Source organism: Chionomys nivalis, chromosome 10 (genome assembly GCF_950005125.1).
Source record: "Chionomys nivalis chromosome 10, mChiNiv1.1, whole genome shotgun sequence".
Classification (NCBI taxonomy): domain Eukaryota; kingdom Metazoa; phylum Chordata; class Mammalia; order Rodentia; family Cricetidae; genus Chionomys; species Chionomys nivalis.
In genome coordinates this window covers 25,907,684-25,924,759 of record NC_080095.1, presented here as the reverse complement: position 1 = coordinate 25,924,759, position 17,076 = coordinate 25,907,684, and the positions used below count along the sequence as shown (strand labels likewise).

General features: G+C 40.8%; 1 protein-coding gene across 2 annotated transcripts in view; it reads right to left on the bottom strand.

The window, feature by feature from the left end:
* Positions 1-10,229: 10,229 nt before the first annotated feature.
* Positions 10,230-17,076, bottom strand: part of Ppp4r3a (protein phosphatase 4 regulatory subunit 3A) — a 44,672-nt gene continuing 37,825 nt past the window's right edge. For both annotated transcript variants that reach the window (XM_057782336.1, XM_057782337.1), the window contains exons 11-15: positions 16,761-16,930; positions 15,676-15,818; positions 14,395-14,585; positions 13,721-13,947; positions 10,230-11,453 (exon numbers count right to left, since the gene is read on the bottom strand). In XM_057782336.1, coding sequence (XP_057638319.1) covers positions 11,343-11,453; positions 13,721-13,947; positions 14,395-14,585; positions 15,676-15,818; positions 16,761-16,930 — 842 coding nt within the window. In that variant the 3' untranslated portion in view covers positions 10,230-11,342. The remainder of the gene's footprint in view (positions 11,454-13,720; positions 13,948-14,394; positions 14,586-15,675; positions 15,819-16,760; positions 16,931-17,076) is intronic.

Here is a 17,076-nt window from a genome sequence, read left to right as displayed (position 1 = left end):
TATACCCAATACAAAAGGGGGAAGAAGTCAAAAGACTGCTTTAACATGATAGAAAAGACAACTAGACAGTTATTTGCTTCAGTACTTTGAGACATTAAGTCATTATTCTTTTTTTTAAAATATTTTAAAATATTATGTATACAATATTCTGTCTGTATGTCTGCAGGCCAGAAGAGGGCACCAGACCTCATTACAGATGGTTGTGAGCCACCATGTGGTTGCCAGGAATTGAACTCGGGACCTTTGGAAGAGCAGGCAATGCTTTTAACCACTGAGCCATCTCTCCAGCCCTAAGTCATTATTCTTGAGAAAAGCATTCTGTTGTTAAGGCAGTGAACCCACCCTAGACCAAGTATCCTGAAGGCAGCCACTCCCTAGGTCAAACTTCCCATTTCCAAAGAAGGATCAGAAGTCTGTTTCAATTCTCTGATCTTTGGTAAGGACCATCTTAATGTCCAAAACACCAAGTAACCACACACTAGGTCAGGACGTGTAGACTCTCAGACCTTTAGAGAAGGTGAAATAGGCTCACATTTTTAGGCCTCCACATATAATAGCATTCTCTCTAGGGCCTGTGGGGTTTTGAGCAGGTTTAGTTGCAGGAGGCCTCAGCTGCCCAACTGATAGTCTTCGGGACCCTCAAAAACCCCTGGTACCGTAATTGTTACTTAATAACTTGTAGCTTTGGGGGACAGTTTTATTTGCCTCTGCTAAGTACCTCTATCAAATGCTTTTTTTTTTTTTTAAGATTTATTAATTTATTATGTATACAGTGTTCTGCCTGCATGTATGCCTGCATGACAGAAGAGAGAACCAGATTTCATTACAGATGGCTGTGAGCCACCATGTGGGTGCTGGGAATTGAACTCAGGACCTTTGGAAGAGCAGGCAGTGTTCTCAACCACTGAGCCATCTCTCCAGCCCCTATCAAATGCTTTAAAAGGATCTTTTCAAATTTACTTATGTATGTGAGCATTTTTTTTTTTTTTTTTTTTTTTTTTGGTTTTTCGAGACAGGGTTTCTCTGTGGTTTTGGAGCCTGTCCTGGAACTAGCTCTTGTAGACCAGGCTGGTCTCGAACTCACAGAGATCCGCCTGCCTCTGCCTCCCAAGTGCTGGGATTAAAGGCGTGCGCTACCACCGCCCGGCATGTATGTGAGTATTTAGCCTGTATGTATATATGTATGTATGTGTACCACGTGTATAGCTCCAGATGGTTGTGAGCAGCCATGTAGGTGCTGGGAGCTAAACCCAGTCATCTGTGAGAACAGTAAATCATCTGCAGCACTGAGTCACCTCTCCAGCCCTCAAAATACACCTTTCCTTTTGAATTTTTTTTGTGCGGCGTTTTTACCAGCAATGAGAAAAATACACTAAGCTTTTTCTGGCTTGTTTGTAACCCTATTCCCTGAACCTAGAGCCTGGTACACACTAGACATCTGCTTTTCCATTTAACTATACAGCCAGACCCCGTTTTTCCCCTTCTTGAAGATTACTTGCATTATTTTGAGTCCCTTGTAATTCCTATTAGCTTCATTTTACTTTATTATGGTGCTGAAGACAGAACCCAGGGCCCTTGTGTGTGGTGAGCATGTGGTATGACATGGAGCTCTATCTTTGCCTCCATAAACGCCAGAATATTTTCAGCATCTACAAGGAAATAAGCTGTAAAATCCTAGGTGGCCTCCACTGAATTTGTTTATTAATATTGAGGATGCACGGCCACTTAAACAATACTGTCATCCAATATGCATGAGGTCTTTTGCACTTATTTAAACCTTTGTTTCTTTCAACAATGTTTTATATTTCTTTTTTTTAAAGATTTATTTTATTATGCGTACAGTGTTCTGTCTGCATGTATGCCTGCATGCCAGAAAAGGGCACCAGATCTCATAGATGGTTGTGAGCCACCATGTGGTTGCTGGGAATTGAACTCAGGACCTCTTGAAGAGCAGTCAATGCTCCTAACCTCTGAGCTGTTTCTCCAGCCCATAAACCTGGCAATTTTTTTAAAAAGGTTTATTTATTTATTTCATGTATGAGTGTTCTATCTGCATGTACAACTTTATACCAGAAGAGGGCATCAGATACCACTATAGATGGTTGTGAGCCACCATGTGGTTGCTGGGAATAGAACTCAGGGCCTCTAAGAGCATCCAACTCTCCAGACCCTCTGGCACTTTTGTTAAATGTGTTAATCCTTCCCCATTTTTCTTTTTTTTGTTATGTTTAAATCCTCGAGAGGTACAGCATCACATAGATTCTGTGTCCATTGGCCTTCCATAGGAGGTTACTCCAGAATTTGGTATAAACCAGAGCGGGAGAAACGGCTCACTGGTTAAGAATACCAGTTACTTTGCAGAGGACCTGAGTTTGGTTCCTAGCACACACATGGTAGTTCACAATCACCTGTTACTCCAGTTTCAGGGGATCTGACACCCCGTCTGGCTTACAAGGGCAGCAGGCAGGCACAAGGTGCACATATATTCAAGCAAAACAGTCATAAGTAATTTATTTTTGTTTGTGTTTTTGAGACAGGATTTCTCTGTGTAACTCTGGCTGTCCTGGAACTCACTCTGTAGACCTGGCTGGCCTCAGGCTCAGAACTCTACCTGTCTCTGCTTCCCAGTGCTGGGATCAAAGATGTGTGCTACCACTTGCCATTTTTTTTTTTTTTTTGATTTTTCGAGACAGGGTTTCTCCTGGAACTAGCTCTTGTAGACCAGGCTGGCCTCGAACTCACAGAGATCCGCCTGTCTCTGCCTCCCGAGTGCTGGGATTAAAGGCCTGCGCCACCACTGCCTGGCGCCATTTAAATCTTAAAAAGAATTCTGGGGGCTAGAGAAAAGGTTCAGAAGGTCCTGAGTTCAATTCCCAGCAACCACATGGTGATTCACAACCATCCATAATGAGAACTGGTGCCCTCTCCTGATGTGCAGGTGTACATGCAGGCAGAACACTGTATACATAATAAATAAACCTTAAAATAAAAGTCTTTGGACAAAAACTACCTCTCTCAAGATCGTTTTAGCTTTTGGGGAGTGTTGCTGGGAGTTTCTGCGTTGTTATTTGCTTTGTCCACATTAACATAATCTCTTGTCCAAATAGAATTGTTTTATGGTGGACAAAACACTCAAATTTAAGATCTGTGAGCTTGAGAGATGTTCTAGTAGGCAGCCTTCCAAACATGTTTTACAGGTTCTGTTCCTGGTTAGAGAGATGGCTCAGAGGTAAAAAGCACTTGCTGCTCTTGCAGAGGACCAGAGTTTGGCTCCCAGCACCCATGTCTGATTGTTCACCACTGCCTGTAATCCAGCTCCAGATCTGATGTTTTTTTTCTAGCCTCCATGGGCATCCACAAGCACATGTGCATAAACAGATGCAAACACACACATGTAAAAACAAGAAAGTAAAATATTGTTCCTCCAGGCATGGTGGCACATGCCTTTAATCTCAACACTTTGGAAGCAGAGGCAGGCAGATCTCTGTGAATTCAAGGCCAGCCTGGTCTACAAATCGAGTTCTAGGACAGCTAGGACTGTGACAGATAACCCGTCTCAAAAGCAAACAAAAAGAAAACCTTGTTCCGAGTAGGCTTTCATAAACCCCAATGTGGCAGGAAGAGCTAAGTGCCATTGTAAATGGAATCTTTTTTTTTTTTTTTTTTGATTTTTCGAGACAGGGTTTCTCTGTGGTTTTGGAGCCTGTCCTGGAACTAGCTCTTGTAGACCAGGCTGGTCTCGAACTCACAGAGATCCGCCTGCCTCTGCCTCCCGAGTGCTGGGATTAAAGGCGTGCGCCACCACTGAAAGACCACCTCAGCTAAACTGCCCCCCTCCTCTGGGAACCAGGAACCTGATCATCAACCACACATGCACTAGAGCTTTGGGTACTTTCCCCTGGAATTTTCCATCCCCTTTGTAGTTTTTTCTCAGTAGACTCAGATCCTGGAACCGGGGTAAAATGATTTTTCAGATGACCTTGCAGGTGTTTCTCCTTGTTCAACCAACCCAGCAATCGCCATAGCAAAGACCCATAATAGTTAGCTGAGCATTGAACGAGCTAGTCACAATAGTTGGCAAATGACTTCTATACTCCCCCTTTTGGTTCTGCGGTTTTTCTCTTTAAAAGAAGCGTGTAATAGCTTCTCCCCTGTGGCTGAGGGACCTCCGGCGTCAGAATTAAAATCCCTCTTGCTGCCGGGCGGTGGTGGCGCACGCCTTTAATCCCAGCACTTGGGAGGCAGAGGCAGGCGGATCTCTGTGAGTTCGAGACCAGCCTGGTCTACAGAGCTAGTTCCAGGACAGGCTCCAAAACCACAGAGAAACCCTGTCTCGAAAAAACCAAAAAAAAAAAAAAAAAAAAAAACCCTCTTGCTTTTGCATGGACTGCGGTGTGAGAGTGGTCTCTCGGGGCGACTTCTCGGTGATTGGACGCTAGGGTCCAACACCACCACCCTGCTTTTGTTTTTTTTTTTAATTTTTTTTATTTTATTTTTTTATTTTTCAAGGCAGGGTTTAGTCTGTGGTTTTTTGGGGTTTTTTTTGTTTTGTTTTTTTGGTTTTTCGAGACAAGGTTTCTCTGTGGTTTTGGAGCCTGTCTTGGAACTAGCTCTGTAGACCAGGCTGGTCTCGAACTCACAGAGATCCGCCTGCCTCTGCCTCCTGAGTGCTGGGATCAAAGGCGTGTGCCACCACCGCCCGGCTAGTCTGTGGTTTTTTGGAGCCTGTCCTGGAACTAGCTCTTGTAGACCAGGCTGGTCTCGAACTCACAGAAATCCGCCTGCCTCTGCCTCCCAAGTGCTGGGATTAAAGGCGTGCATCACCACCACCTGGCTGTTTTTGGTTTTGTTGAATCAGGGTCTCACTATGCAGATCAGGCTGCTTGTTATATAGTTGAGGATCATTTTAACTCTGGTCCTCTTATTTCTGCTTCCTATGTAATGAGAAGACAGATATGTGTCACCAAGCTCCTACTGCTTTTTGAGTTAAACAGTTTGTCTCTCTAGTATTATGTCACTTCATCAAACTTATCAATAATTATTAGTATTCTCTCATTATCCTTTTAATTTCTATAATGTTCCAATTAATTAAGATTTTTTTTTCCAGTTTCTCCAGACAGGTTCTCTCTGTGTAACTGCTGGGACTGTCCTGGAACTAACTAGCTTTGTAGACCAGACTGACCTTGAAATCGTAGAGATCCAGGTCTGCGCCTCTTAAGAGCTGGGATTTGAGATTAAAAGCATGCACCACCACTGCCTGGTGGATTATAAATTCTATTTGTGTATGTGTGTGGGCACACATGGGTCACAACATTGTGATCAAAGGACAACTTTCAGGAGTCAATTCTCTCCTCCCAGGCCCAGGGATTAAGCTCACATCAGACTGAATTTAGGTGCCAGGCACCTTTAACCACTGAGCCAACATACCAGCGTGTATGTCTGTGTACGACGCGTGTGTGTGTGTGTGTGTGTGTGTGTGTATGTGTAGTGACTGTGGAGGTCAGTAGAGGGTGTGTGATACCTTGGTACTGGAGTTACAGATGATTGTAAGCCGCCATGTGGGTGCTGGGAATTGAACCCTGGCCCTCTGGAAGAGCAACTAGTGGTCTTAACTGCTGAACCATCATCCCTCCAGATTCCTTACATATATTTGATTTTAGTAATCTTTTTTTCTTTATTTAGTTGCTGCTTTTAACTCATGAGTATTTTTTCCCCTACACTCCCAACCAGGTGTAGCAGAGAAGCCATTTGTTTCAATGCTGTCTGATCTCATTAGAACTACCTTAAGACTGACTAAAGATTAGGTAGCTAGTGGGTGGGTGGACTGCCACCATTCTTAGGAGATTCTTTTCAATATGCCCTTGATTCTTGAATTCTGCAACTGTTGGGTTGGGGCACTTTACCCCAATTAAAGAGATTTACAAGGTTTTCTCCATCATTTCTAGTTTTTAATCAATATACCATTCTTGCTGCACTGATTCGGAATGACTAAGAGTAGAAAATTTCAGGTAAAGATCAAGTTTTATATTCCTCTCCCTCCAGGTTTTGACTCTATCAATATATTTAGGGGTGGGAATGTAGCTCAGTGGCTAAATCATTGTTCACCAATTGGGAAGTCCCAGTACAACCAAGAGTGTACACACACAAGCATATATACACACAGAGCTGGGTTTTGGCTTGGTGGTAGAGCACTTGCCTGGATTTTCCTCATAAGCAACCCCCAAAGTAAGTAAGTACACACACACACACACACAATTTGCAGTGCAAACGTATTAAATACTGATCCTTCAATGATAGCATGCCATTGGGACACCTTTTCATACACACCCTTTGCTATAGCCCTCAATTGTTTTCAGTACAGGTAAGGATCAAGAAACTTAAAAACGTCTATGCTCTCGCTGTTGCACTCTTGCGGTCTTGAGTTGCACCCAGGGTCTCCCACATTGTAGGCCAGTATGGTAACACTAAACTATCTCCAGTCCCTACATTCTGCCCATACTTTTTAATAGCCAGAACTTGGTCCTTTAAGAGTCAGCTGGGGCTGGAGAGATGGCTCAGCCGTAAAGAGCACAAGCTGCTCTTTCCCAGCAATGACATGGTGGCTCACAACCACCTGTAATGAGATCTGGTGCTATCTTTTGGCCTGCAGGCATACACACAGACAGAATACTGTATACAGAATAAATCTTTAAAAAAAAGTCAGCTGACCAATCAATAGGGACTATTACTTCCTAAAAGATCATTTGGCCTCTATTGTTTCTGGCCCTCCTACCTTTCCTCATTTCCCCAAACGTGAACCGTCAAGTACTTGAGTAGCAACCCCAAGAATCCCCCAACACCCAATTTTCCTGGATTCTTACCATGTGAAGTCTACTCAGAGCCACCCCATTAGGACCATGATAGAGGCTGTTAGACCCTCACTGACCTCCATTGGTAGCATGCCACTGGGACAGCTATATCCCACACGCCCTCTTCTACAGCCCTCAGTTTGTACTTCCTCTAGTGCTTAAGTTATGAGAGCATACAAATTAGTAATTTCTGGACGAATTACATTTTTTAGGTAAAATTTACCTATCTTCTTTCTATATTAATAGATGCTTATGTATATGTGTGGGCTGTGGTGGAGGACATATGTGTGACACCAGACAAAGGAAGGTTCATGAACACAATGCTCAGCCTGGACTAAATTGTCAAAATGTTTTGTCTCAAAACAACCCAGAAGCCAGGTGCACTGGCACATGTTTGAAGTTCTAGCCATTTGAACCTGAGCAACACAATGGGAGGCCGACTCTGGAGGCATGCACAGGAGGAAAAATGCCATAGGATGAGGCAGGAGGATCCCAAGGTCCAGGCTAGCCTGAGTTCCATCATTCCTAGTCTGTTGGGTATGGTGGCACACACAAATGGGAGATGAAGGCAGGATAGGCAATTCAAGACCATCCTTTGCTATGTGAATTTACACACCAGTTTAATAGAAACCTTAACTGTACTTGCCCCACACTCCCCAGAGAGAGGGTGGAGCCAGAAAAGATTATATTTTAGTAATTATTACCCCCTCCCCCTACACAAAACTCCTCTGTATAGCCCAGACTGGCTTCAAAGAGATCAGCCTTCCTCTGCTCCTGGAACTAAAGGGGCATCACATCCAGGAAGAGTTATTAAGACTTCTCTAAACACATTAACAACAACAGTAAGTTAGAGTTCTAGTTTCGTAAAATTTCCCTGAAGATCAACATTAAAGAAAAGAGGTTTAGAGTCCTCCATTTCTATCCACTAAAAGGGGAAATTAATGGTTAAGAAAACTGTTAACTATGAAAGCCATCAGTTTGCAGTGAGCACAGGTGGTCTTTTCTGTACTCAGCATTTCCAGAGTCCCATGTAGGTAGGTTACATAGTTGTTAGGTCACATATAGGTAGGCTACATGGTCTGGGTGTTGGGGATATAAAGTAAAAAACAAGATAGAACTTTCCGTCAAGGAATAAACAGGGTGTCTGGGCAACAGACAGAAAGATCTGGGGGGATATTCTGATGTAATTACATATAGGATCTGATTACAACTGGACAAGAAATGGTAACTAATCATAATCCATTGAAAACTACAAGGGCAGCTTTATAGAAGAGTGGATGGCAAAATGTTTTCTAGATTATAAGGCTTTCATCACTTCAAGTTTTTTTTTTCTTCATTGCAAACATTATAAAATGAACAAAAGAACTGATGGTATCATTAAGGCGAAAAATATTTTATACTATATTCCTACCAGCTACCAAGACTTGGGCTTAGGAGTGTGAATGTGGGGCTAGGTGTGTAGTTCAGCAGTACTGCATGTGCTTAGGGTACTGGAGTCCAGGGCTGAATCGCCAGAACATAAATACTGTGGCCTTTTAGTTAAACTGTCAACTCGAGGGCTGAATATCTAGTAACTTCTGGCTAATGGTAGGTCTCCCAGAAGCTCTTTTTGACTTATAATAGCAAACCTTCATTTGCACTAAGAGCTAAGAAAGCAATAATCTGAAAAGCATGACCAAAGGTTTACATAGATTTCTTTAAAATAACTGGATGATTTATGAAGTGATGACTAGAATATCAAAGCAAGTGTTCCAAGAATAATTCTGAAAAGTCAGAAGGATTTTGAGTTTGGCTAGAGATGTTTAAAAAATGTTTAAGCCACCATCATTAGTTGATGCAAAATGTTCTAATAGTAAAGACAGTATTGACTTAGATCTCTTTTTTTCTCCCTCTATATAAATAAGTTGATTCAGGCATGGTGGCACATAGCACTCTTTTTTGGCAGAGACACCTCTGTTGACTCCGGTTTACATAGTGAGTTCCGAGCAGTTAAGGATTCCTAGAGACCCATTCAAAAATATAAAATACAACAACAACAACAAAAAAAACACCAAGATACACCAGGCGGTGGTGGCGCACGCCTTTAATCCCAGCACTCGGGAGGCAGAGGCAGGCGGATCTCTGTGAGTTCGAGACCAGCCTGGTCTACAAGAGCTAGTTCCAGGACAGGCTCCAAAACCACAGAGAAACCCTGTCTCGAAAAACCAAAACAAAAAAAAAAAAAAAAAAAAAAAAAACCAAGATAGGCATTAACTTCAATTGTTAACAGCCAGAATTTCTGACTCAGAAGTAGCTCTAACTGCATGTTGCTGCAAAGCAATTCACAAGAGCCAGGACTGCTGCTAGCTAGTTTAAGGCCAGTTTGGTCTAAATAATAAGTTCTAAGCCAGCTGGAGCTATAGAGTTAGAGCCTATGTCAAAAGTTCAAAAGGGGGGCTGGAGAGAGGCTTAGAGGTTACACTCAATTTTTGCTTTTACAGATGACCAGGATTTGGCTCACAACCATCTGTAACTCCAGTTCCAGAGGATCCATCCAACTTCTGCCCTTCCCAGGCACTGCAGACATGTGGTACATTTACATACATGAGGCAAACACTCATCAACATAAAATAAATCTTTGTTTTTTTTGAGACAGTTTCTTTGTATAACAGTCTTGACTGTCTTGTCTCACTGTAGACCAGGGTGGCCTAGAACTCCCTCTGCCTCCTGAGTGCTGGGATTAAAGGAGAGTGCCACAACCATCTGGATAAAATACAAATCTTTTTTAAAAAGCAGATTTACAGTGAAATAAATTTACCTTTTGTAGCTTATTATACTCTAAAGTTTCTTCTTTTTTTTTTTAGACAGTGTTGCCTCAAACTCAAAGATTGATCTGCCCCAGCTTCCCAAGTGCTGGGATTACACTCACTACCACGTCCCGCATACTCTAAAGTTCCCGTTGTTGCTAAGGAATAAGCAGCAAAGACAAGCACTAAGTGCTTGGTTGGGTACTCAAAGTATACCCACAACTGTGTCTTCTCCTGGGTATGAAATTTTACTCATTCACAACTATAAAGTTTCATTTTTCACCTTAAAAAAGTGAGGTTTCTGGAACATTTTAATTTCCTTGAAATCATCTTAGTATGTCTAATAATAAAGACTCTATTCAAGAATATATATTTTTTGGGTGGTAATGGAGCTAAAAATGGAAATTGCCCCAACCCACTCTACCACTTAGTGACATCCCCAGACTCCAAAACGCTGTTTTAATCAGGTGCCATCTAACGGTCATTAGGTGTTTATTACCATTTACAGCTTAAACTGGTATTCCAAAGGGCATATGTTAAAAAACGAAAGAAAGAAACATACAATTAATACAATTTCTCTTACTCTTCACTTTTCTTTTATTATTCAAAAGTCAAGTATTACTTTTAAATCATCCATCCTCAATTTTGATTTAATGTACCGTCATTTCTCCAAGATACGAAATTTCTGAATCTCTTTGGAATACTAATTTCATGTTTCTAAGTTTAACAAAACTGTCGAAGTTTTAAATTCCACTCTATTTCCCTGAAATCTCAAGACAGCTGCTGATGCAAATTTTAATATAAAATATTTAGTCACAAAATAGTATTGCTTTTTTATGCACATAGTTGTAAGATTACTTTGCTTTTGTCAATAAAAACTATACCATCTTTCATAAAACTCTAAACAAATTAAGAACTGTGATGTAGAACACAAATTACACATGTAAAGCAGGTGCCAGCACGTTAGGCTATATTACATCAAAAATGTTTTAATGGTCCCAAATATATATATTCAACAACTAATCATACACTCAGGGGAGAAAAACAAAACAAACTGAAACAAAAAGAAAAAGTATGACACAAATGACCACATCTAGAATTCCACTCAATCTTTAATCAAGTAGGGACAAATCCCCACCTTAAAAAAAAAAAATCTGCAGTTTGAAGGGCAAAGGGAACAGATTAAAAAAAAGAGGATACTTTATTTTGCCCCTCCCCCACAGAGGTTTTCCAAACCTGTTGTAGCTTGACTAAAATGTTCAGAATGTACGATTTTAAAGGCAGGTCTCTTTAGACAAAGAAACTGCTGGCATTCTTTACTAGTGAGGAACTATGGCAGAAAGACCCATCTTCTAAGTCTCAAACATGGTCCAAGAAAGCAAGTTTTGATTGTAGCAACCGACCAGTCAATCCAGAGTTCCACTGACAAAACCCCTGCCCTGTTGGCTTTTTATTTCCATTTCCTTCCCTGAGAAAAGGGCAATGTGTGGTCCAAGCTGGAGAGCTCACAGGCTTATGTCTTCCCCTAACTGCACAGCATCCCCCTCCTCCTGCTCCATTGAATTGGCACTTGATGAGCAGAAGTCCAGTGTGCTGCTGATTTGTGTCAGTCACTCACAAGAGACCACTGCGCTTTGATGTGGATTTTGTGGGGGAGGGGTAAGAACCAGTTTTGTCAACAGGTACTGATCACAGGCAGTTGCTATTATTAGGACTCAAATTTTGCTTTCTTTGACAATGGTAGCGTGTCTTCTTTGTCTTCATCCTCATCATCATCTTCATCATCATCGGGATAATCTACCAGACCCACGAGTCCTCCCTGTTCAGAAATAAAGGTTATTTAAAGGAAAAACAAAAACAAACAAACAAAATACTGCATTTGAAAATACCTGTGTTAAGCACAGAAAAAGTGTAAGTCTAATGGCAGGATATTGAAGCTCATTAATTATTTTTATATGTATTTTAAATGTTCATATTTTTGGAAGGTTGTTTTAAGCTCCTAAAAATTAAAACAGCAACAAAAATACTAGAAAAGCACCCAGGAAACAAATACTACCGAAAAATGGCCTGACTAACTGTATAAAATTTCATTTTTTTTTGTTTTTGTTTTTGTTTTTTTGGTTTTTCGAGACAGGGTTTCTCTGTGGTTTTGGAGCCTGTCCTGGAACTAGCTCTGTAGACCAGGCTGGTCTCGAACTCACAGAGATCCGCCTGCCTCTGCCTCCCAAGTGCTGGGATTAAAGGCGTGCACCACCACCGCCCAGCAAAATTTCATTTTTTAAAAGTGATGCTGGGTATTGAATCCAGGGCTTCAAACATCTCAAACCAAGGGTTCTACTACTACCACCCACCCAGCCTTCATTTTTATTTTTTGAGCCAGGGTATCACTTAAGTTGCCCAGGCAGGCCCTGAACTAGCAATTTTCCTTTCTCAGTTTCCAAAGTAGCTAGGATTATCAGCCTGCACTACAATGTCTGGCTCAAATTTACTTCAAAATATAGTATAAAATGGTATCAAAATGCAGAAGACAGATCACTCAAAATGAAGGCAGATAGGAAAATAGTTCTACTATCTCTCTGTCCTTCTCTCTTCTGGATTTTCTTTTTAGCCTGCTTTTCCGCCATAAGGTACTACCATACAACTTGAATGCCTATGAAAATTCACAGTGGTTTGCTCTGAGCCCATGCTGCATTTCAACATCTTTGACTCACCCTTAGCCCCGAGGGATCTCCTGCCAGTGTCAGATGAGATGAGACCAGTGAGATGGCACAGTAAGTTAAGGGGACTGTAGTGATATTTCATTTGTTTTTTAATAAATAAAGCTTGCCTGAAGATCAGATAGTAAAACAGTCCCACTGCTCGGTCTTACAGACCAAGCAGTCGTGACACACACCGTTAATCCCAGTAGCTATACTAGTTTGCTATAGAAATTGGGTGGCAGTGGTGCATGCCTTTAATCTCAGCCCTAGAAAGGAATATAAGAAAGAGGAGACAGTCCTCAGACACAGTCTCATTCTGAGATTCCTTGAGACAGGATAGCTATTTCAGATTGAGGTAGAGCCAGTGGCTGGCTGTTTTGCTTTTCTGACCTTTAGGTTGAACCCCAATTTCTTTCCCTGGGTTTTTAATTGTGCTACAGGGAGCTTTCTGACCTATGCTTGATCCCTGATCCCTGGGTCCCACACATGGTGGGAGAGCTGATTTCTGCAAGTTGTGTTCTGACCCCCCATACATGCTGTGATGTACACACACACACAAAACATGTTTTACACTTTTTTTTTTTTGCGACAGGGTTTCTCTATGTAATAGCTCTGGCTGTCCTGTAACTTGCTTTGCAGACCAGGCCGGCCTTGAACTCATGCCTGTCTCTGCCTTCCAAGTGCCGGGATTAAAGGCATGCACCACCATTGTCTGGTACAAACATATCTTAAAAAGAGAAACAAAAGAAGAGATTGGATTTTACTATGAATTAGCCTGGCATTATGCCAGTCTTAATTAGTTTGTTCTAATAGCTATTACTTTTATCTGTGTTGGGGGAAGGCATGCTGAAGTAGCAAATGCCACCAAAATAAATGGTTTTCTTAAAAAGAGATATTGTCTAAGAACCAGGCAATGGTGGCACACGCCTTTAATCCCAGCACTCAGGATACAGAGGCAGGTGGATCTCTGTTGAGATTGAGGCCAGCCTGAAAAAAAAAAAAGGGACAAAACAGTGAGAGGTCGTCTACATATTTTGTATCAAAATTTTATTCCTTATATGAAATGTTAGTGATAATGGATAGTTATAGTAAAGAAAACAAAATAAAACTAAAAAACAAAAAAACTTTTGCTTCCCCTCCCAAGTTTTCACATGGGCTCTAATTGGGAAAGGTAATAAAGTTACAGTTCACAAGTGAAAAACACCAAAGACAGACTAAATTTTGCATTGGACACATGAGGTGAGTTCAGGTGGTGGTTGTAATGAAGTCTCACCTAGTTCACAGCATTTAGCTAGCTATAGAAAAGAGAACCAGAGCTAAAACCCACTGACCACTGAGAAACCCTAAAGCACAGTAGAGAGGGGCATGTGGGGAGTGAGAAGAGTACCTTTGTGGTAATAGCTGCCGTCTGAGATGTACTCTTAGGGACGGATCCAGGAGAGCCTGGAGAGCCTGGGGATCCAGGTGATCCTGGAGAGCCAGGCAGGCTTGCTGCCGATGACTGGCTGCTGAGGTTAGTCTTTGTCCCACTGGACAGCGAGAGTTTGAAACTTGGGCTCTGTCGTCCAGAAAGATTAGTTTTCAGAAGCACCTCCTTTTCTTCACTTTCTTTCACTAAAAAGGAGAGCATAAAATAGTTGTCATTCATTTTTTTTCTGAATTCCTCCAAACGAAGCAACACTAAAAGATCATTAACCAGATTTTTGTTTTTTGCATAGGAGCAACTCTGTTCCAATCTATGAATGAAGCCTAGCCAAGTATTATTTGCGATTATGCAGCATTTTTTTTGTTGTTGTTGTTGTTTTTTCGAGACAAGGTTTCTCTGTAGCTTTGGTGGCTGGCCTGTAAATGCAGAAGTATGACCTTTGGTATTACATTTAGTATTTGTATCTTCTAAACTATTTTCCTTAAACTAGGAAAACTCAGCCTACGCCTTCACATAGTCATCAATTCAGCCATGTCCTGTAGACTTTGGAACTGTCATTATATACTGAGTAGATACTAATCATTTTCTCAAGAAGTAAAGACCTGGATTTTCCCTTGCCCCCTGTTTCAACATACATTTCTTCCTTTCCATGAATTTACTTATTGGATCCATGATATCATCATCATTCTTAGTTTTGTCAGATGGAGACACCACAGCCTCTCCATCTTCCATGTCATCTTCATCTGTGTTGAACCACATCTCTTCTTCATCTTCTAGTGTTCTGGCATCTCGTCGATATCGATGATTCCTCAAGATGGACCGCATGCTATGAGAAAATGGAAGGTCGTAAGGGACTGAGGTAAACAAGGTACTAGGCCTAATCCCTGACACCACCAAACCAAATACCAAACCACATGGGAACAAATACACAATTATAAGACAGACCCTATCAAATCTAGTAGAATAAAATTTCCTATTTTTATAACTGTTATAGCTCAATTATTATACTTGTTAACCTCGAGAATTAAGTAATTATAATCCATACTACAAAGACTAGAGATAGCACAGTAGTTAGGACCTGTGTTCATTCCCAGCATACAACAGCAGCTCACAACCATTTGTATCTCCAGTCCCATGGGATCCAACACCCTCTTCTGTCCTCAGTGGCTATCAGGCATGCACCAAGTAGGTACACAGATATACATGCAGACAAACCATATATATATTAAGAAATTAATGGAGTTGGGAGGTGGTGGTGGACGCTTTTAATTCCAGAAGGCAGAAGCAGGCAGATCTGTGGGTTTAAGGACAGCCTAGTCTACAAATCAAGTTCCAGAACTGTTACATAGAGAAACCCTGTCTTGAAAAACCAAGAAAAAAAAAAAAAAAAAAGAGAGAAAGAAATGGGGAGGAACCCCCCCCCCACAACCCATACTACAAGTGTGAATCCAGTTATTTAGGAAGGTACATGGATGATATTTTAAATAACCTATACATAAAAACAATTAAGATAATATTCTGACCATATGAAACCTCACTGCTGTATCAGTTTATTTTGGTATCTAAAATCTTCTTATAATTCAACTACACTTTCAGAAGCAAACAAGCAAAACTAGTACAGGGTTGCCTTCCAAGTATTGAGCCCCAGAACCCACATGATGGAAGAAAATCAGCTCCTGTAAATTGTCCTGAGACATTATTCCCACCTCCCCATAATGGTGTACATGTGTGTGGTGACACACGCATGTGTAAAATAAGTGTTGAAGAAAAAGACAATGGAAAGTTCTTCACTCCTGAAAAATTTTTGCATGTCTTCTCTTCTTTCAATGGCCAAATCAAATACTGCCAAGAACCAAGAAAATGATCACCATACAATCTACTGCCAAATGAACATATTCAAGCATGTAGTAACTTACCTGTCAAGTTTAGGGTTGTCTTGCCTTTCTCTTTGTTGTTCAAACCTCAATTTTAATCCTTTAAAAGTCTGCACATAATCTACATCTTCTAGTGCTTTCCAATAATTTTCAATTACATGGGCAGTTAATGATTTTATATCTTCCTACAGAAAAGAATTATAATGAAATAAAAAAAACACTTTAACAAGATAAAATGAGGCATTACTGTGGTGATTCCTAAGATTTACAAAAATTTAATTACATAAAGTTACCATATAATTTAAAAAATAATCAAACAGTAAAAACAATAGTATACTATACTGGCTCCTTCAATAGTCTTTTGGTGTATCTCGGAATTGTTAATAGGTGTTCCCAAAGTGTATGTCCAAGCCCTACTCTAGTGATTCTGGCTCACCAAGACTGGACACAATGGCACACAGCTGTAATCCTAGCACTTATAAGGCCTGAGGCAGGCGAATGGTCATCAGATTGAGGTCAGCCTGAACTGTAGAGCAAGGCCCTCCTTAATCTCAAAAACATACTAAAAAACAGAAAAAGTCTACAGTAAACTTCAGTGGAATTTGTGTAGCAGCATAAAATACTACCCATAGAGGATATATTTTAGAATGAAAATGATAAACATTTGAAGTTCTGTATATCTTATCATTATTCTTTCTTTGGTTTGAGACAGGGTCTGAGTACTAGGATTACAGAGTCACCACACCCAGCATATTTATCTCAGCTCTTAAAAAATGCCAGATACTTTTGCACAATTTTTTTAATTGATCTGAATTGAATTAATTTTAGTTTTTTGGTAGCATGGTTTTTTTTTTTAAATTATACATACAGTGTTGTGCCCGCATATATGCCTATAAGCCAGAAGAGGGCACCAGATCTCATTATAGATGGCTGTGAGCCACCATGTGGTGGCTGGGAATGGAACTTAGTATCTCTGGAAGAGCAGCCAGTACTCTCAACCTCTGAGCCATCTCTAGACCAGTAGCATTGTTCTTAAAGAAAAATCTCCACATTCTCAAGACAAAAGACAGAATACTCATGTTTCTCAAATTAAAGACAAAATCCTAATATAAGAAGACAGGACCTACCACTCTAATAAATTCAAACATTTCTATTATGGCGGAGTTCATCAGATTGTAACGAGATCCATTGTTGAGAAACGCTTTGACTACAGGTTCAAATAAAAAACTTTTCATTATGTAGCGGTTATAAAATTCATCTTTTAATCCAATGATTTTTCTCTTAAATCGGAGGGCACCTGAAAGACAGAGGCATTACTGTTTAATGTTCTACATCTCAGAGTAAACAAACATCAGAACTTATCAACAGACACCAGTAGCCTCCATTCTTACCTGTGTGCAGGTATGTGAACCTGAGCACAGGGACTTTTAAGAGTGCTGTAAG